We start from the raw sequence: 17,639 nt of genomic DNA on the forward strand, positions 1-17,639 counted from the left end.
CTGGAGAGAGAGAAGCAGCAAGCTGCTGTGGGTGTCCCACGTAGCACAAGGCTCTGCACCCTGAAACGGCCCTAACCCAAACTCATTTGGATCACCTGGGGCCCCTAACTTTTCATTTCAGACCTTCAGTTATTCTTTCCTCCTATTCCTCGTACCAGTGAGCAGAGAGAAATCTGTTTAAGCAGGGCTGGTTTTGCCATTGTTTTCTAAGGGTTTCTCATCCTTACCCAATAACAACTCTGGGCTCTGGGGCTGCTCCTCCTGGGGGTCCATTTTTGCCCAGTGACCTAGAAACAGATGCTGACAGTGTTTAACCTCATGTCCTGCTTTGCAGTCAAGTCCTTATTTCTGCTACATCTCAGGCTTATTCGTTCAGTCTTTAAGACTCCTTTGCCAGCCTTTTTTTTTTTCTCCAGTTTAAGATCGGGTGTGGTTCAGCTGGCATCACAGCCCTGGGTACATCACCACGAAGAATCAGAGCAATAGCACAGCAGGTTTTGTGCATGAGCACAAGCTACAAACATCCATCCTTCACCATCCCCTGCAGACCAAAGCAGTTCAGAAAAGGAACAGAGAGGAGCAGTGCCTCTGATGGGAGCTCTGTGTGGAGCCTGGGTCAGTTTGTCTTGTTTTGAGCCAAAACACGCTCTGGACTTTGAGCTTTATTTTTGCTTATGTTTAATTGATCAAAGCCCTCTCCTCACAAATTTCTGAAGTACCTCAGAAAAGACTGTATTTTAAAAAGTGTATGAATTAGTTATCAGTATGGATTAATGTGTACCTGCAGTTATTACAATGGCAAAGCAACCAGTAACTATTTTGGATGTTTTGCCACTGACTTATTAATTTAAAACTTTCTTGACTAGGAGTTACCTTCATTAGCAAGAATTTAACTTTTCATTTGAAATAAGTGATTCAGAGATGAAGCAGGGCTATATGATTTCTTTCTGCCTATATTTGTGTCAGTTCTACAGCTATAACTCAGCTATTTTGGTGAGAATTCATCCACAATACTTTTCCTCAATTGGAAAAACATTGATACAGCCTCAATCTGATCTGTATGTAGCTTTTCAAGAAGAAAGGGCAAAAGATGTCTCTCAGAGGTATCCTGCAAGTTAGAGAATACTGGACATCACCACCACAAGTTAATATTTATGTCACAAGGGGTTGCTGTTCTACCTTGAAGTGAGTCTTTTGTTTTTGTAAAACTAACAATAAACAAATTCAGAGCAGTACAGAAAAATATGGGTCTTTTTTCCTCCTTGTCAGCTTTGCTGCAGTGAAAAATTTCTCCATAGCTTTGCTTATAATTCTCCTGGATAACAGTCACTGCTTAATTTATAAAATAACTGCCAGGACCAACAGGCATGTTTGTCTCCTTTCAGAGGATTTAAATAGCAGAGAGTTTAAAAAGCAGATACTCCATTAAAATGAGTTTATATCATATCTATTCAGACCTTACAAGCCTTGGCTTTAAAGCCTAAATCCATTTGTTTCTCTAAGGCTCCTTTGCATTTGCCACTTGCCTTGATGAAAGGGGATGCACACACTGCATCTCAGCAGTGATAAGGAAAGCAGCTTCAGCCCCCTTATCAAAATACACGTTGAGTGAAGGATGGTCCTGCTGCAGACAGATGTTCCTTCTCATCTAAACTTTTCGTATCACAGGTATTGCTCTGCATTTTCCAGGCATTATCTGCTAAAGGATGAATCAGTGTCCCCAACAGCCCCAGGGTGGAAGCCAGTACTGCAAGGAGGATGGGTTGGACCACTTTGCAAAATCCCTGCAGCTCTCACATCGCAGCAGAAACACAAGCAGGGAACCAAAGGAATGTCCCTGCAGCCTTCACAGGAGACACAGAGCTCCCTTCCCCAGGGATGAGCCTGGCCAGCCCAGGACAGTGCCAGGGAGGGGTAGCAAAATCCCTGAGCTGGGGTCTGAGAGAGCCCTGGATTTCCTTCCTCCTCCTGCTCCCCTTTGGATTGTAAAGCAGCTGATACAAAGACAACCCCATCCTGGATAACTCGCCCTTGTTTGTGTTACTTGAGTCCTATCACTTCCCACCCTCGTGTCCAGCCAGCAACCCATAAAGTCCATCACTGATCCTACCCCTCTTTTTTGCCTCTGAACCACCACTTCCAGCCTCTGAGAAAGATTCCCAGATGTTCTCACCTCGGCAAAGTTTAATCAAGGATTTTCCACACAAGCTGAGCTCTGGGGAGCTGGAAGCACTTTTTACTCCAGATCCACTTGTCCAGCAGTTCACTCAATAGTTCTGAACAGAGACTTGCTCCCAACCACAACCTTCTATTTTTTAATCTTTTGTTAATGAATAATTCCACGTGCTCCTTGAAGTGAGGGAGAAATGGTTATTTGATTCAGGATGCTCTCAAATTATAAGCAGCCCACAGTTATTTTAAGTGTGTGCTGCATCTTTTTTCTCAATGAAGATCAATGTTATTCTTGCCATGGGCTGTGTAGGAAGGAAACATTTGTGCAACAGCAATTTTTAAAACCTTCCCCAGATTGATTTATGTGTTTATTTGTTTTCAACTTTTGGGCACTTGCAAATGATGTCTTTAGTCTTCTGATGGAATGCTGGCATCCAGTGATTTACAACTGGCTAAAAGCAAGTGTGTGGAGGGAAGACTATTTGTCTCTTGACTGTAACCGAGGGCTAGATCGAATAGAGGAGTTTGCATAAGCTAAGCTGAGCATAAAGATTTAAAGTCATTATGTAAAGCAAGAAATAAAATAGTCCAACAACCAAAACAAAATGCCAAACAGTGAGTTAAAAACAAAGATTAAACCTGCCTTCAGGAACGCAGGAGAAATCATGCTTATAGGAAGGCAGAGTTACTGAAATGAAGTATCGATTTTCTGCTGAAAGAATTGTAAGTATAAAAGGACAATTAATTTTTAGACTAAGCTAAAGGTCCTATTATTGCTCTCAGGGTGTAGCAGGAAGCTCATCTGTCTGTATCTATCTACAGCATTTCACTCCTGTGCTCAGAGGCAGTGAGTTTTTAATCAAAACTAGATTGTTAAGAATATTAGAGTATGATCAAGTGTCCAGGCTATTCCTTTATAGATTTGAACTTCAAATTGAAGGTGACTTTGTTTGACAAACACACATAATACCTATCTGGAGCAGCATTTCACCTTCCTGCCTGACCAGTCACCTCTAGCCCCTTGCCTGAGCAGCAGCCTGTCCTGCTGAGTTCCCTCACGAGGGATTGGGGCTCATCGTTTGCCTTGTTCTTCTCAGCCTTCCCATCCTACACCTTAGAACTCCTTTCCACAGCAATGTGTAAAAAACCAGGTTTGTCATCCATCAAGTTTTAAAAGTTTTTCTGGTTGAAATTATTTTGTGTGCATGAAAAATAGAATATTATCCCAAACCAGACTGAAAAAAAAGTGCAAATAATTATTAGTTTTTCGGTGCTGGTGTGTCAGTTCAGACAAATCAAGTAGTTTTGTTTAAACAAATAATCCAGGCCCCAACTAAATATGCAGACTCCTGAGCAGGATCAATTCAAACCTGGCTGATCTTTCACTATGTTTTAAAAACAGGACTTTTTGCTCGTTTAAGAAGAAATATTGATATGACTTCAGGCTTGAACATTGCTCTTCCTATCATAAATGTTCTTCTAGGGAATGCCTGACAAATGAATCCATCTTGTGCATGAGCGGATCCGATTGCCTCAGGCTGTCGCTGGAGCGGTTCCCAACTGCTTAACGAGTCCGTCACGCCCACATCCTGCGTGAGGAGCAATTGTCAATTATTATTTTTTTTCAGAGCACCTCGGTGAGAACTGCTTCCAGGTCTGGGTAGAGGTGAGCCTGAGCGGAGCCCAGACGCCGTTAAAGCCCCACTGACTGACAAAACTTTTAAAATATGACTGCAGGGAGGATTTTATCTCCACAATGCTGCTATGCTGGGATGTGACAGGCTTCCTACCCAGGTCTGGAAGGTATGGATCTGTTTGCATACGTGAAATCTCATCATTTCCCTTCCTTCCCTGTACAGCTGTTGTTTTGGGAAATGAGTATAGAAGGGGAAAAAAAACCAACCAAGAAACCAGAAACAGAGAATGTTTTGAAATAAATCCTTTGAGCTGAGTTGAAACATGATTAACCAGCACGGGAACCAGCTCTCTGCAATGTATGTGGTACCTTATTAGTTTATATTTAAAGTGACAGTGCCAAGATTGTCAGGTCAGGAAAAAAAAAAAAAAAAACATATCTTCTAAAGTATCTTGGAGCTGGAATCAGGTGGGGCTGATTGCAAAATGCAGACACACTGGTGAGCACAAGTGTTACAGAGAGCCTGTTAACAGAGCTGGTACACTAATGAGGGTGCCAATGTCATGCATAAGGTCATAAACACTGAATACAGTCTCTTTTCTGTGGCAATCCCTCCTGAAAAGGGCACTGGGACACAAAACAGCCAGCCAAGAGCAAATGCTCAGGATGGAGTCTTCAGTGAGGTACCAGGGTTCTTGGTCCTTGGGCCATGCACCTGACCCAGCTCCAGGGTCTCCTGACTGCCAGAACAGAGGCACAAAAACAAGTCAGGGGAGCAGGGCATCAAAACTCAAGGATTCCAACCCTTCTGAAGAGACACAGCTGCTGCCTGGTCCTGGCCTTCTGCAACCCTCAAGGAGCCAAGTGCACAGAGCCACTTTTGGTGCTACTCAGCCAGCACAGCTCCACCCCTGGGTGAGCCTGCCTGCGGCACCCACCTACTCTCAGAGGAGTTAGAGGGGGAGAGACAGCACTGAAACACCTCGGGGTGTGCAGCAAGACATACACTCAGGACTGCTAAACTGCCTAGTTTGAACCAGGGATTGTCCTTCTTCATCTTTTGGCTTTGTTTAGACCAAATCACGTTTTCAACAAATCTGAAAAAACTTTTAAAAATACAATTCTACGGCCCATTGCTGTCAAGCTAGGAAAAAAAGTAATTTTCTACAATTCAGCTATTCAGCGAAAACTTGATCATTCAAGTGTGAAACTTTATAATTGTTTCTACAGATCTTTTTTTTTTTTCCCCACACATACAATGCTGTCAACATCAACCCTGCTGGTAAACAACAGCAAACATTCAGCCAACCAGTCTGGAGCTGGAGAGAGAGCTAACTTCAACAGCACTGATGGATTTCACAAGCCAGACTGAGAAAAACCGACTGCAAAACCCTTCTGCTCACCTGCACAGCACATCCCCTGGGGCTGGGATACAGGGCAGGACATGCAGGTAGAGCATCCAGTATGGACCCAATCTGCCTCAACCTGTGAGACACTTCCACAGCCCACTCCAAGGCTGGCTGTACTGCTGGGCACCAAGGAAGTGAGAAAGGGGAGTGGAGGTGCTGGCCAAGGAAATAGAAGTTAAGCAGGACAAGTTGTGCAGCTGTTACAGAGATGGAGAGCCACAAGCACCTGGCAGAGAGCAGGACACAGCATGTCCATGGTAATACCTGGGAGCTGGACTTTCCCAAGAGGAAACAGCCCTGGTGAACACATGTAAATAACTCCTTTTGCATTTGGGGACTGTCCCTTGCCGGTCCCCAGATGCCTGATCTAGAACAGCGATGCGTTCCAGGCACAATAAATTAATCTGGAGACAGCTGCCTCAGGCACAACCCCATTCCAGCACCCAGCTCTGTTCAGCACTGAGGACTCCCTGCACTGCCAAGCCTGCTGGAATGCAGTTGCAGTGACTAACAGCATGGAACACCACCAAATGCCTCCTGGCACCCAACCGTCCCGTGAGCACTTTGACAGGCCAGAGCTGCAGAGGTTTCCACTCTGACAGTGCTGGTGCGCTGAGGGATGTGGGTCAGCAGCCAAGCTGAGAGTGAGGACAGCCTCCTGGAAAGGCAGATCCTTCTGGCCAGCCCCTAGAAACACATTGGCCATCAGCAGTGACTTAATGCAGAATAGTGCCAAGCATCAAAACATTAACAAGTTCGTGGGGAGACCAGAAGGAGGGAAAACATGTGGTTTATACAACATCAAAAACACAGCTTTTTGGAAAAAAATATTTCTAGTCCCCCTGAAAATGCCTACTTTTTGTCAAAACAGATCAATATAAACATGGAACCATCAGGTTCAAGCTGTCACCGTAAATTACTGTGCAAACTACAGCTCAGATGCCGCAGCCTTTCAGCCTTTTTCTCTGGGTAAAACCTTCTGCCTGGCCTATCCTTTCCATAATGTGCTTTTCCCTTCCAGCAGGAGAGAAGCACCCTCCAGGCACAGTGCTGGGGGCAGAAGGAAGCAGAGGGATGCAGCACTTAAACCAAACTCCCATGAAATTGGGTGATGCCATTTTGAAGAGAAAAATCCCCAAGGGACAGATCTCTACTTGAAACTTCTGATCATTTTCTGAGTAAATGATTCATCTTTCCAAAGAAAGTACATTTGAGTGGAAATGCAGTTTTCCCTCCAAGATCAGTACTGATGGAAATTACCAGGTAGTTCTGATATTCTGCAGGAGGTAACTTAGGGTAAAATAACCCCACATGATACAACAGCCAGAACATCAGGAAGGCAAAAAAAAAAAATTAAAAATCACACCCATCCTTGTAGGACATTCACAAGAGCACTGCAGGAAAAGATTGGGATACATTAGCAGTTTTGATAACACTTTTTTCTTTCGTATTCATAAAGTATTCATACTTAATACTCAGCTTTGCTGACAAACCCTTTTTTCATCAAATGAAGTTATAAACTGCAATGTAAGATCTCTTGGCTGGTGAAATAGAGGGGTAGCAGTCTCTTGGGAATATTAGACCTCTGGCCAGGCAAGGTGAGCATTACAAGCCTGACCTCACTCCTCAGAGATTTCTTCATGAGCTCCTAAAGATGTGACTGGTAAATACATGAGATCATGAGATGTCTGCTTGGTTTCATTCGCTCTGTGTCATCAGCCTCTTTCATTCCCCTGCTGCAGGACCGGCTGTCGCAGTAATTTCTATGCTTTCAGGAAATTAAAAAAAAAAACAACTGACATCCTTGTGCTTAAAATAAACTCAAGAGCCCAGCTGATTTGTACTTGCCTTGTGGGATCTAGGAGGTTGTGAGGCTAGAAAGCCACTTGAAAAGGAAAAAATTATGAGACAGGGAAGAAACTGTGCACTTTTAAAATAAAAGGTCTTTGGTTCACCCTGAGGAAGATTCACAGGGCACAGGAGTTCAGGAGTCTCTGGGACATCACTGGCAGCTGGCACAGCACAATGCTGCAGGACCACGATGCTCCAGCCGGATGTGAACCACCACTGCAACAGCCCTGCCAGCAGCATCAGCTCACTGGAAACATAACCAGGAAAACTTGTCTGTGTAACAAAACCTGGGAGTTCCTCTCTGTATTGATGTAGAAATAGAGAGCAGCTGAGCTGTTTGATACCCCAGTTTCACCCAATCCTCCCTATGGCTCAACAGCTCCTTATTCCCATCTCTCCTCTCCAGTAAAAGCAGGGACTGGCTCTCAGATGGATTATTGCATTTAATGTGAACGACTCCGTTGTTTTGCTTGCTGTAAAGAGGCATTCTGTATTCCTGATTTTCAGCACTGTGATCTTCAACACTTCTCCCTCCACCTTGGCCAAACATGTCAGGAGAAGCACCCCCATCCCTGGGCAGTGACTCAATTCTGTGTAAGGTCAGTTCCTCTCCTTCAGCACAACTGTGCAAAGCAGTTTGTGTTATCAGCTGATGAACTCTCCAGAATCAAACTTGCAGAGGGATTCAATCACTGCTGAAGCCATTTTGGTTATGGATTCAGGAAGGCCAGAGGAGACCTTCAGCTGTGCAGACATCTGCAATGAATAAGATAATCCTTGTTCTGATCACATAATCACCTGTACCTCTCTGGATGATAAAACATCCACTTAAAAATGATATTGCTCCTAAAAAAATCTACTGCCTGGAGAACCTTGAGTACCGGAGATTAAAAGATTATGGAAAATAAGTATGCATAATTTCCACTTTGCTTTGCACCAGTGAAAGACAGAGAATGTTTGGACAGAGAGGAAAATTGGGATAGAAACAGTCTGCTCTGCCATGTGTCTGATCTTTCACACTAGCAGAGGAATGGAAATATTTTTCTGATTAGGAAATGCTGAGACAAGAACAGTGTCTGTGCCTCTTTTAAGAGATGATAATTCAAGTGGATAGTGCTCATTCACCACTGCTTCTCTTTTCCTTGTTAACATCTCTTTTTAGTGTCTAATATTTTAGCTAGAAGCATTTGTGGGCTAAATTAAAGCAGAGATGAGGATTCTTCTTCTCACAGCTCTCAGTTACCTGAGCTACAACATTTTCATTGGGTTTATTCCCCTGCAAGAATTTATCAGGGCTACAACAAGTATCTGTGTCCAGTACAACCCTTGATTTTCCCCATGTGCAGGAGCTGCAATCACCTGTGCCTGACACCGTGTTTGTTTTGCAGGTGGTTGATGATGTTAGGAGTAAATGCAAACCCAGATGAAGAGCGGCCTAAGCAATGGAGGGACCAACCCCAGAGCCCGTGTACGTTGACGTGGACAAGGGACTGACATTAGCATGTTTTGTCTTCCTCTGCCTCTTCCTGATTGTGATGATCATTCGCTGTGCAAAAGTCATCATGGACCCTTACAGCGCCATCCCGACATCCACGTGGGAGGAGCAGCATCTCGACGACTGACAGGGATTCCCCAGACAGAGCCATAGAATGCTGAGGTCCTGGAGGCCTTTACCCACAGGGAAGGCTGGCACATGAACAGCCATTTCTAGATATGCAGGGCAAAGGCACTATCTCCAAGAGCACATAGGGTAAATTATTTTTGCTCAACAGGTCAAGATATCAGCAAGCCATCGTGGCAGCAGAGTTTACTACTATGCAGCAACTCTTATTTTACAGTTGTCATTGTAACTCAAGTAGCACAAGATTCTCCAGACTTTTCCTAACATAACTCTTGATCTAGCACAGTTTGTCCCACCCTCAATGTCACCCACAAACCCAGGGTAACCATCAATACCATGAAAAAGCAACAAGGGTATTCTGCCTTTCCTGGAAACAGATTCCCTCAGATATCAATTGCTTTCTCAGTCATTATAGTTGCACTTTAGGAAAGGCCCAGATTTTATATACCAGAGCATCACTAAGTAGTGCTGAAGTACCTCTGGTTAAGTAGAATTACACGAGCAGATTTATTCTTGGCTCACTTGGTTCTGCGCATGCACTCCCTGGCCACTGCAGCCATATTTCCAGTGACCAGGACACAGGAGCACTCAGACTAAGGGGGTCCTGGACTGCTGTTGACCCCATAGCACCACCTTGCTCTACCCTACTCATGCGAAACCCCTGCATATCCTCTGCCATGGACCCTTGGATTAGTCAGGCCACTGGCTATGAGTTTGGTAGGCACCAAAAGTCCCTGGAGCAGAGCCTGGACACTGCTGGTGTCAACTACGTAGAACCTGCTGTGATTTTCAAAGAGTGATTCCACATGCAATTTCACCCATCTTTTGCTTCAGGTGTACTTCAGTGGGATGAGACAGGACTAGAATGACAAGGACAGTAAGCAGAGAGACTTTTGTCCCAGCTTTGTCACTCAGACTCCTCAGCATAACATTTACAGTAACACACAATAATAAGCATTCTACCTCAGAGAAATTCAGCTCCTTCAAAGGAAGATTTTTTTCCCCACAGACTTGTAAGGTACATTTCCTTCTCTCAATTCATTAAGACAGCCATTATGCAAGAAGGCATAAGAGAACATGGGAGCTCTGGAAATTTATTATTTACTTTTGAAGAATGGGGACTGCAGGATTCCAAAGTCCTCTACTCCTCAAATTCTAAGGTTTGCTCATGGCTGCCTTTTCTTCATGGCTACATGTTCAGCTTACGGGACTGAAAGGAAGCAATTCAGAGCAGGTACTGCAACGACAGCAAGCACCATGAACCGACAAGACTTGAAAGCACAAAACTTCAAGAAGGGCATTTCTGCATTTCTCCTCCTCACCATCCTACCTGACCCCCAGGTTCTTGCCATAAGACAACGCACAGTGGGTGAGAAAGGTGGAAGCAAAGGCTGTGACAAGGAATTGGGACACAGACTTTGTGAAGCACTGTTCTAGCTCCGACACATTTGTTTGATAATCTCACAAGTCAATTCTTTACGTGCCTCAGTCTACTCATCAGAGAAATGGGTGCAACAACATGATCTTGTCACACCTCCTTTTGTCTATCTAATAATACCAGAAAGCACCTGGAGAGCCTTAGATAGGGACACAGAAATGAGGTTCTTACTTACAACCCTTCCTGCTGAAACCAAGAGGGAAGTTCTGGAGCTCGTTATACTGCAGGGGAAGTTCTCCCCAGGCAGAGGACTTGTCCAGACCCCCGTTTACTCTCTCATTGCAGCATTTTGAGCCAAGCCAAACGGCACCTGGCTTTTTTACACAGCTCACTGATTTCTGAGGATGCAAGGTGCTCAACATTGCGAATACAGAGATCCCAAAATAGCAGGCTATGAGGCATATGGAAACTTTTGCATGGGTCTTTTGAACTACACAATTTTTGCTGATCTCTGTTGTAGGAGATCCCATTCATGAGGCAGGAACTTCGAAGAGTAGCTTTCACCCTGATATCCTCCACTGCTTCCATTACCCACTGCAGAGTGCTCCTCAGGCTGTTATTTAGCCTCAGCTTCTGCTAGCCAGGTAATCACCAGTAACAGCACACTTTTTCAGGCTTGAATGTTAAATATTCATCATCCTTGGAGCAAACCCACTGTTCTTGTATTCGTGGCTGAGGCTACCTGTACCACAGGAATGGGTGTCCTAGCTCAAAGAATGACACTTCTGTTCCCTGGGCTAAAGTTTGGAACCTGGTTTTTGTCGTTAAATCTCGTATCCCACTTGTGGGGCTACTTACAAATTCAGCAAAATAACAAAATAATGTCCAGGCTAGAGACACTTTCAGTTTTCAGGTCACCTGGCTGCGTTCACAGCTGATGCAGAGCAAGGACAGAGCTTGTCCTCACACCTCCCAGTGCCAATACTTCACTTGGCGTTTATCTGCATGCAGGACTCTTTGGCACTGTCACATGTCACTGATAAGCCCCAGTTCAGCTAAGGACTTATTCAGGTGCTTAAGTTTAAGCCTCTGAGCAGGCTGCCTGACTACAGAGACCAGGGTCAGTCCCGTGCCATGTCCCTGGCAGGGCAGGGACAGCAACACACAGTCCTTGCAGGAGCAGAGCCTGTGTGAGAATGAAGGGTTACAAATGCTAAGGAAGCAAATTGATAAATTTGCTTTGCAAGAATGTTTGCCACTTTTTCTCTCTTTGGCCATTGAATGAACAAACCATTTTATGGATTTTCCTGAAAATCCTGATGAGAAGGCCCCTCTGGGTAGCTTTGTTTTCTAATAAAAAGGCACTTGTCCTCCTGGCATAGCCTGTCAAGTCCATCCTTCTGTTGACAAGAAAGGTCTTCATAAAACTTTGAATATTCACTTACATGACCTCATGAAAGTCAACGAGATTGGTTTTTTAGGGATAATGTCAATCTATTGATCTCTTCACTCTTGTGACCATTGACAGGACTCAAGCCTGTCTGAGTTCAAGGAGCTTTTGGACAACACTCTCAGGCACATGGTGGCATTCTTGGGGTGTCCTGTGCCGAGCCAGGAGTTGAACTCCTTGATCCTGATGGGTCCCTTCCAACTCAGCATATTCTATGATTCCTTCTAATTTCTGCCTTTTCCCACTGGTTACAATCACACAACCTCACTACTCTTTAACCAAAAGCAATACTGAGCATCATGCCTAAGCCAGACATTTTATGCTCCTTCCCCTGGGAGCCAGGGCTCTCCCACCCAAGGTGCATCGCTGCAGCTCCGGCTGGTGCCGACCCCGCCGGCAAATCCGTGCTCACAGCCAGGGAATGTCTCTTTCAGCAGGAGCTGCATCACCAGGCTCGGTAGTAATTTCAGCTGCATGCAACAAGTGCCTCTGCTAGTTTTGGTTCTTTTTTAATCATTGTGCCATACTACCAGCAACTGCGCTCAGAGGATAGAACTCAAACTTGTTGCAAGTGTATTTATCTAACATAATAAACAGCTTCAACATGGAAAAGCTCCTTGCTGTCTCTGTTGTGGTTTTCTTCCAGTTGCCAGGACATCTGCAAAAACACAACACAACACGACTTACAAGAAGGGTGTACATTCGTGACAGCTCTCCTTGGAGAGTGAGAGCAGAGAAAACTCCCTGTGTAGCTGCACCACTACGGATTCCTGGGATCTCAGGAAAGAGCTGATGGAGCCCCAGGTGTTCCTGTGGCTCTGCAGAAAATCAGCTTTTCCAAAGGGGCTATTTCAGGTTACTCCCTTGGTCAGGAAGAGCACTCAGCTGAGCTTCAGCTCAGTGGGGGACTGCAGCATCTGTATTTCAGCAATTCATTATCAGTAACAAATTGCATACCAAAAGAAACAGGGCCACTGAGACCAGAATCCCTCCTGCTAGCAACTGAAAATGAAGAGCATGGAGCCTCCGTGGGGGTCTCTTTGAAGAAGCCACAGAGTGTGGGATATGCAGGGTAAAAAGCACCCAGGGAACTCCTCCTCTTAGAAAACATGAAGAGATGAATTGCTAATTCTTTCATCTTGAAAAAAGGCTCTGTTGCCTGAAAGCTGGGTGCTTTATAGATCTGCTTGTCCCTGCAGCAAGTCCTCTGGCAGAAGGATCTTTGTGCCTAGAACCCAGTTTGCCACAAAGACTAAACCCCACTGATAAATCATGACCTCTCTCCTAGTCAGAAGCAGAGGCTGGAGTCTTCACTCTGTTTTCAGTACAGCTACTCTGGCTAAGGTAAGAGCAGACCTGAACTGAGGCCAGCAGCAGCTGAATTTGAGCAGACACCCTGGAAACGTTTTTTCTGAAAGAGACAGGGACTGATGGCAAGCCAGGGACTCACATGAGCGATGCTGCTGCAGCCTGTTCTGGCCAAAGGGTCCCCAGCTTGCTGGGTCATTACAGTCTCAGCAGGCAGCTTCAGCCCAGATGCCAACACATGACTCAGATGGGGAAATGCTGTGCTCAGACTTCAGCCATCTCCTTTGCACCTTCTGTTTTTTTTAAAACCATTTTCATTAAAAATGGTCAATACCTTGCTAACCAGGAGAACTCTGCTCACACACACATTTTTAAAGCAACAAACAATTTGAAATTCCTGGTATTCTCAGGTCATCGTATATAATTCAATCCACTACGGTGTTAAGAATTATTGAATGACAGTTCTTAGTTACAAAGTTCCATGTTTCATACTGGAACCTGGCCAGGAAGCCCACACAAGGAAATCAGAAACCAAAAATGTATTAAAATTGCATTAAGTGTGCCAAAGCCATAAGGAATGCAAAGTTTTTCAAAACTTATTTATATTTAAGATGAATTGGATTTCTCCAGCAGCAGCCGTCTTGCCTCTGCAGATCAAAGGGACTACCTGGCAGGGGTGAGCAGGCAGCAGAGCTGGGCACACTTCAGCCCCTGCAGCAGATCCCAGAGCCCCCCCAAACAGGGTCCCAGGACACGACAGCTCCAGGGCATCCAATGCTCTGCAGGGCAGTGGCGGTGCCAGCTGGAAGTGCTGAGCCCTGAGCACACCTGTCCTGGATCCAGCACACAGAGAGGACAGGAAACCCTCCCTGTGCTTGCAGCTTCCAGCCAGTCCCTCAGTATTCATGGACCAAGGTGTTGATCCTCCAGGCTGACCCAAGGGATGCCCAGCTGCCACCAGGGACTTCTGCTCCTGCAGCATTTCCCTTGGATGTTCATTAACGGTGTTAACAACTTCTCTGTTTCAGCTGCTCATGGAGCAAACAATATCAAGAAAGCAGAGTAAAAATCAGAAAGCACAGGTCTGTCATTAAAACTTCATGGAAAACCAAACAGAGAAAGAGTTGAGGTGAGGAAGTTCTCAGGAATGAGGGAAGATGAGAAGGAGAAGCAGCTCACAGCAGATTTGTATGGAGCAGCATGGTGCCAGTACCTCAGCATGTCCCTCACGTACTTCCAAAGCCCTCAATCAATTTTAAAATCCCAGAAATGATCTCCTCCTTTCTCACTAAGCAGCACCTGTGTAGGCATTCTGAACAGAAGCAGCAATCAAACCTGAGAAATGGTCTCCTGCCTCACTGCTTAACACCAAAAGCCATGTGAATATCACCTACCAGCTCTGTCCCTCTTCACAAAGCCACTACCTTGACCCTGAACAGCTACTGAGAGAGTGTTTGACTCGTTTCTGCCTGGGTAATGGAAGAATTATGAATATTGCTGACCCAAACACATCAAAAAGAATTTTTTTTTCCAAGATACAGCATCCATTTCTACTCAGAATCTCTGCAGAAAATGACTTCAGGTGAAGAGTGCCTGCATTTCACAGCAAAAAGCCAGTGGTTCCTTTAAATTCTGAAATACATTTTAGGGGTTTATTCCATGCTTTTTTTTTTTTTCTGACACTTAATTATACCAACAGCTCCGTTATAAATTACACCCAGCTTTTTCGCTACGCACCAACCAGATGACGCTTTGATCTGTAAAAAAATGCATCTCAAAGTACCAAACTGCCCTCAGTTTTGCTGCCGGCAAAATAAGAAAATCAGGTGGCATGTTCTCAGGCAGGATGATTTATCGCCTCTATGCCCACCCTGTGATAAAGCAGCACAACCCAGAAGCAGCTCCAAGACCTCTCACCCAACACCCCAGCACTACTCACCCCCGGGATCTCTGTGCTCCAGCACGGATTGCTGCTGGGAACTGCTGAGCTCTGCTGAGAGGGAAACACCAGGCGGGAGAAGGATGCTCCAGGCCTGCACAAGAGCTGTGGTTTCCACTTAGACACACATTTCCATTCCCTCTGATCAGGAATGCAGGGTCTGTCTCCCCACACAGCATTGCATGAATGAGGCCTCGCAGGTGGCTGACACAGCAGAAAGGTTTTATTTTTTTCCTCCAGGCTTCTGAAGATCCAGGAAGGATTTTCTTGTTCTACACATGGGTTACAAACCCACAAACCTGGTGCTATGACAGGCTGATGGAAAAGGCGCTTTGGGTTTGTTTGTGGGTTTTTTCCACTCTTGTTGGAAGCCAGCTTGTAAGCAAACTAAGAAAAACAGATCTAAATCAAATGAAAATTAATAACCTCTAGAAGCAGAGACAGCCATGCTCAACTCTAACTGCAACAAAAGCTTCCCAAAGTGCACGAGAAGCTCTTGTAGAGGGAATCAACCCAATTGAAACTGGCACCTCAAAAATAAACTTTTTCCAAGCAGCCAGTCAGCCTGTTGACCCAAGAGCACCCTCTTGTTCCAAGAGCCTACTCTTTTCACCCCTATTCAGCTTCCCCCAAAACCAGAAGAAAGCTCCATGACCTTCAGTTTAAAGGACAAGGGTGCAAAGTGGTCCCAGCTGCCCCAGGGGAGGCGGAGCAAGCGGGAGGTGCCCAGAACACCTGTGTGTTTCCCAAACTCTGGGTCAGAGGCTGCTTCCCACCCAGGCAGTGGGTGCTGCTGGTCCCAGGCCAAAGCTATTTTGTGGGCAGCACTGGGCATTGCAGCACAGATGTGCCCTTCACTCTCCCCTTGACACAGGGCACCCCGGCAGGGAGGAGAAGCAGCAGTGCTGGTGGCCCCGGGCTCGCTGCGTTGGGCGAGGGCAGCGTGGCCATGGGCCCCCCTTCTCCACAGTGCCCACCCAAACAGAAGCCAGCTGCCTTCTTTGAGGGTGAAAAGAAAGTGGCCTTCTGTGGGCACACAGGAAAGTTTGTCTCGTTTTTTATCGTCTCCTGGCATTTTGGCCCCCATCCATGCAGCAGGCGGTAGATGACTCTGAGCTCTGTCCTGAGAGAGGTTTTGGACTTTGGCCAGCTCACCTCTGAAACATGCTGTGTCTGAGGTCCTTTCCAGAAATTACCCACCTTCTGGGAATCTGGGACTTCTCCAGATGTCCCTGGGCTAGAGAAGCTCAGCTCAGCCACCTTGGGGCCCTTCCACCTCCCACCCATCCCCAGCATAGTGCAGGGGTGCTTGGCCCAGGGATGTGCAGAGTGGCCACTGCAAAGCCACCCTCCTCCCTCAGGGCTGCGGCATGGCAGGTTGGCTCTGGGGCAGGAGCCAGTTTGGAAGGGTCTGTGGCTGGGTGCCTCCATCCTGGCCAGGTTTGGGGTCTCAGCACCACTGACCTTCTGCCTGACCAGGCAACGAGCCCAGTTTCCACTTGCTGGCAGGAATTGCAGCATCCAGTTGGCTCTTTGGGAGGGGAACTCATTGACTGTGTACAGGACTCGCCTTTACCTTGCCCAAAGTTCTGGAAGAGCACTATGGATTTACAGTTCCCCTAAGGATTCCTGCACCCAGAAAGCCTTGACACCACGGTCCTTCTTGGCTGTGAAGTGTCTTACAGCAAGGTCACAGCTGATGGCTGATGACATACTGCCCTGACATCAGCTCCTGGCTCTCTGTATAGGTGCACCCCTCCCCTCAGACATTTCATTTCCAGAACATCAGATATGCCAAGCTGCACCGTGGATGTTGCTTCTGCAGACAAATTTCTCTCCTGGATAAACGCTTTGTGTGTCCTGCTGCTGCCAGCAGCAAAGCTGGGCTGTGCTCAGAGGAACAGGATGGGTTATTTCTAAATCCAAGAGGGAAGGTGTCAACTCACAATTGTCCTTTGAGGTCAAAAGAGAGCACAAAGCATCTATAAATTGATGACCCAGTCAGAGTACATTAAATAAATATCTGCCTATTAGTTCAGCTCCAAGAGCCTGAAGGCAAAATAGCTTTTCCTTGATAAACAACAATGAGCCAATGTTTTCCTGGCCAGGTCATCCTTGATTTGGGGATGAACCTCCCAGTATCATTCTTTAAAGAACCATTATTGTTGCACACTAGAAGAGAGCCCATTTCAGTGCACATGCCCCATCAGCAGTGATTTATCTGCACTGGCACTTTAATTTTCATTTCAAATTCATTTTCCTCTTCTGCATGGCCATAAGGTTCAGATTCCTGGTCAGCCCCAGGTGCTCCTCAGGATGAGATCACACACCCTCATGACCCACATCAGCAAAACTACCTGGTAGGCCTTGGGAGCAGCGATGGGCCAGCCTGGAAAAGCAGCAGCCTGGGCTCATCCTGCTGTCACCACGTGGAGCCAGCAGCCTCATCAGGTTCTTCACTTTGAGGACCAAGCAAATATTTAACAAGTTCCCCTTGCACTATACCAGAGTTCATTATCCGGTCTCCCGAGCTCCTTCAGTCAGTAATATCCTCTAATTGATGTGATTTGGCACTTGGCCATGGAGTTAAATTGATTTGTAGGCCAGCAGGAGACAGCAGATGCCCTTTACACTTGAGGAAAGTGGCATGTGGCTTTGTTTACTGGCTGCTGCAAGGGGATGCCGTGGCACGAGATGCCTTTTAGGGGTGGAGGAAGGGGGTTGGCCTCCTTGGTGTCCTCTATCCACAGCCCCTGTTGGGTGGCAAGGTGTGACTGCCACCAGTGAGTGCCTGGGGATCACTCCAGTGATGAAATTCCACCCCCCACCCTGACCCCTGGGATGCTGGTGCACAGGGTGAGAGAGAAATAGGGAA

At 46.1% G+C, this 17,639-nt stretch overlaps 1 protein-coding gene across 5 annotated transcripts in view; it reads left to right on the top strand.

Moving 5' to 3' along the window:
• The window catches only part of CTXND1 (cortexin domain containing 1), a 35,340-nt gene extending 23,207 nt beyond the window's left edge, over positions 1-12,133 (top strand). For 4 of the 5 annotated variants that reach the window (XM_042039028.1, XM_042039029.1, XM_042039030.1 and 1 more), the window contains 2 exons: positions 3,801-3,975; positions 8,457-12,133. In XM_042039028.1, coding sequence (XP_041894962.1) covers positions 8,511-8,690 — 180 coding nt within the window. In that variant the 5' untranslated portion in view covers positions 3,801-3,975; positions 8,457-8,510 and the 3' untranslated portion in view covers positions 8,691-12,133. The remainder of the gene's footprint in view (positions 1-3,800; positions 3,976-8,456) is intronic. The other variant, XM_042039031.1, reaches the window with a different exon arrangement.
• Positions 12,134-17,639: the final 5,506 nt, after the last annotated feature.

Source organism: Corvus kubaryi, unplaced genomic scaffold (genome assembly GCF_017639235.1).
Source record: "Corvus kubaryi isolate FWS band 111438036 unplaced genomic scaffold, C.kubaryi_AGA036_p1.0 37394, whole genome shotgun sequence".
In the NCBI taxonomy this organism is placed as follows: Eukaryota; Metazoa; Chordata; class Aves; order Passeriformes; family Corvidae; genus Corvus; species Corvus kubaryi.